This window comes from Rattus norvegicus, chromosome 11 (assembly GCF_021556685.1).
Source record: "Rattus norvegicus strain SHRSP/BbbUtx chromosome 11, alternate assembly SHRSP_T2T, whole genome shotgun sequence".
In the NCBI taxonomy this organism is placed as follows: domain Eukaryota; kingdom Metazoa; phylum Chordata; class Mammalia; order Rodentia; family Muridae; genus Rattus; species Rattus norvegicus.
In genome coordinates, this window is record NC_141544.1 from 41909297 (window position 1) to 41911627 (window position 2331).

General features: G+C 42.2%; 1 protein-coding gene across 1 annotated transcript; it reads right to left on the reverse strand.

Annotated features, from left to right (window-relative positions):
• Positions 1 to 202: 202 nt before the first annotated feature.
• On the reverse strand, positions 203 to 787 carry Krtap16-5 (keratin associated protein 16-5). Its single transcript, NM_001109424.1, is given in 1 exon segment — positions 203 to 787. A coding segment is annotated over 1 exon segment (288 nt). The 5' UTR covers positions 739 to 787; the 3' UTR covers positions 203 to 450.
• Positions 788 to 2331: the final 1544 nt, after the last annotated feature.

The window sequence follows — 2331 nt, forward strand, 5'->3', positions numbered from 1 at the left end:
TTTTAACCCATTCTATATTCCTAGCTTTGATGTTTAGAAAGGTTCCCAACACAGAAAGTCAGAGAATAGTTATAATTTGAATTACATTTATTTTAAATAAACTATTGTTGAATCAAAACGTTGACTCTGATACATAGGAATGGCATTCCAACTTTAAGATCATATTCCAGTTCTTAAATAAAATGTTAAATTAATGTTTGTTAGATCAGTTAAACATGTTTATTAATGACGATTTTAAAATATAGATCGTGCAGTGTTATTGACTGAATATAATGGATGAAGCCATAAATTCGATTGGGAGATTATAGATTCTTCCAGAGTCATTAAAGGCCAGTCCCTTCCAGAACAAGGAAGTCAATAAACCACAGATGTCTTTTCTATAACAAAGAGAGCATTTCCCTCTCTAAAGATGGACAAAATAATGATGATAGTCTAAGATCAGCAGTTCGCTCAGTAGAAGCTGGAGAACCCGTATCCTCCATAGTGTGAGGGGCGGCGGCAACCATATCCGTAGCCTCCAAAGCCAGAGCCATATCCGTAGCCTCCGAAGCCAGAGCCATATCCGTAGCCTCCGAAGCCAGAGCCATATCCGTAGCCTCCGAAACCAGAACCATATCCAAAGCCTCCAAAGCCAGAGCCATAGCCCAGTCTGCGGATGCTGCTACACCCACAGTTCAGGCCTCCAAAGCAGCCATAGCCGTAGCCCAGGCCTCCGTAGTAGCTGCCGTAGTAGCTCATGGTGTCAGGAGAGGAGACTGTTCTGCACTGAGAATGAATTTGAGTGTGTGTGTGTGTGCCTAGCTATCCAGAATGCTTTTATACTGTACTGTGTGGAATGTACTAAACAGAGACAGGGTGTCTCATCTCCATGCAACAGAACAATTTCAAGTCTATAAATTCATTTAAATAGTTTCTTTGTTACTTAACAAAAGGTCCGAACTTCTATTAAGGAATTGTTAGTAATCATTTTTTAATGAGTTTGCATTCCAGTAAAGAAAATGCTTCCAAGATGAAAAACGATTTCACCCTCTTCAAAGGCCACACTAGTGTTCTAATTAAAATCTTCTAATCTGGTAGATAGTTTCCTGGAACCTTGTAATTATGCAACCTCAGAGTGCTTTTCTTTTGAATTTGCATTCCATTGTTTTAGCTAGCTATCACTCTTTTAGCTTAAGGATTTTGCCTCCAGGTACTCAGGGACTCACCAGTGTGTCCTTAGTGACTTCCAAACAGCCAAATTGAAAGGAAACACCATTACTGGACTCATAGGAATTTTTTGACATTAACCCCATCAATTCTTTGTCAACTTTCATCCTGCAAGACAACCTTCAGTGACTTCAGAGATGTGTCACGTCACGTAGAACCTTCTTTGTACTTTAGACACTTCTGACAGGAATCTTCTCTATCCCAACCTTCCAAACACAGCCCCAGCATCAGCTTCTTCAGAAACATCTCAAGGGGGTGTCTGTTCACTTCCACTCCTGTCTCTTCAGAATAAACTCTGGAGTGCTAAGAAATATAGCGAGTATTGTCCTATCCTTTCTCGTCACATTTTAGAGTGGTGTTTAAGAGTTTCCCTCCCTCACCCACTAAACATCTACTGTATCCGAAGGGTCATAGCATCACATACTATAATTAATTGCCCAAACACAGAAAGTTTTTGCTTGACTGATTAAAATATGTGGAAGTCCGTGAAAGGTACAAATTGTGTGACCTCTGACCTTTGTATGCCATGGTAAGTGCACCCTTCATTCTTCTGCTCTTCACATGTTTGTTTACCAATAAGATGTATCTAGGATAATATACTACAGTTTTATAATTTCTTAAATATAGTCAAAGTAATAAATATATACCCAGCAGAGAAACTAAAGAATGCTGCTAACACTGGCTCTTTTTGTTACCAATGACATCGTCATCCTCTCAGATGTTCTGTTGTCACTAGGTGTCATGGAGATTCTAGCTTTGGATTTGCAGGGCTGTCTTTTCATGCATCCCAACAGTTCATAGATGAGGTAGATCTGGCAGCTGAGTAGGTCAACCAAGACCGGCTTTTCAGCCCCATCCCTGCCAGATCACCCAATGCCACCACCTGCAGGGGACAGGGTCAGCACCTTCATGCCCTCAGGGCCAGTTCTCCCATATCCATGACACCAGACTCAGCTCTACTGTGACACCAAGACTTGGTGCAGGGCCTACTCTCCTGAGTTCTGGTGTCGGCAAGGGCCCTGTGCTTTTCCTGAGCAGCACAGTAGAGACAGCTCTGGTGACAGGGGCCTGAGTACGATGGCCCTGAGGGTGTGAACTCTGGAGAGCTGGCCCTGCCACTTGTCT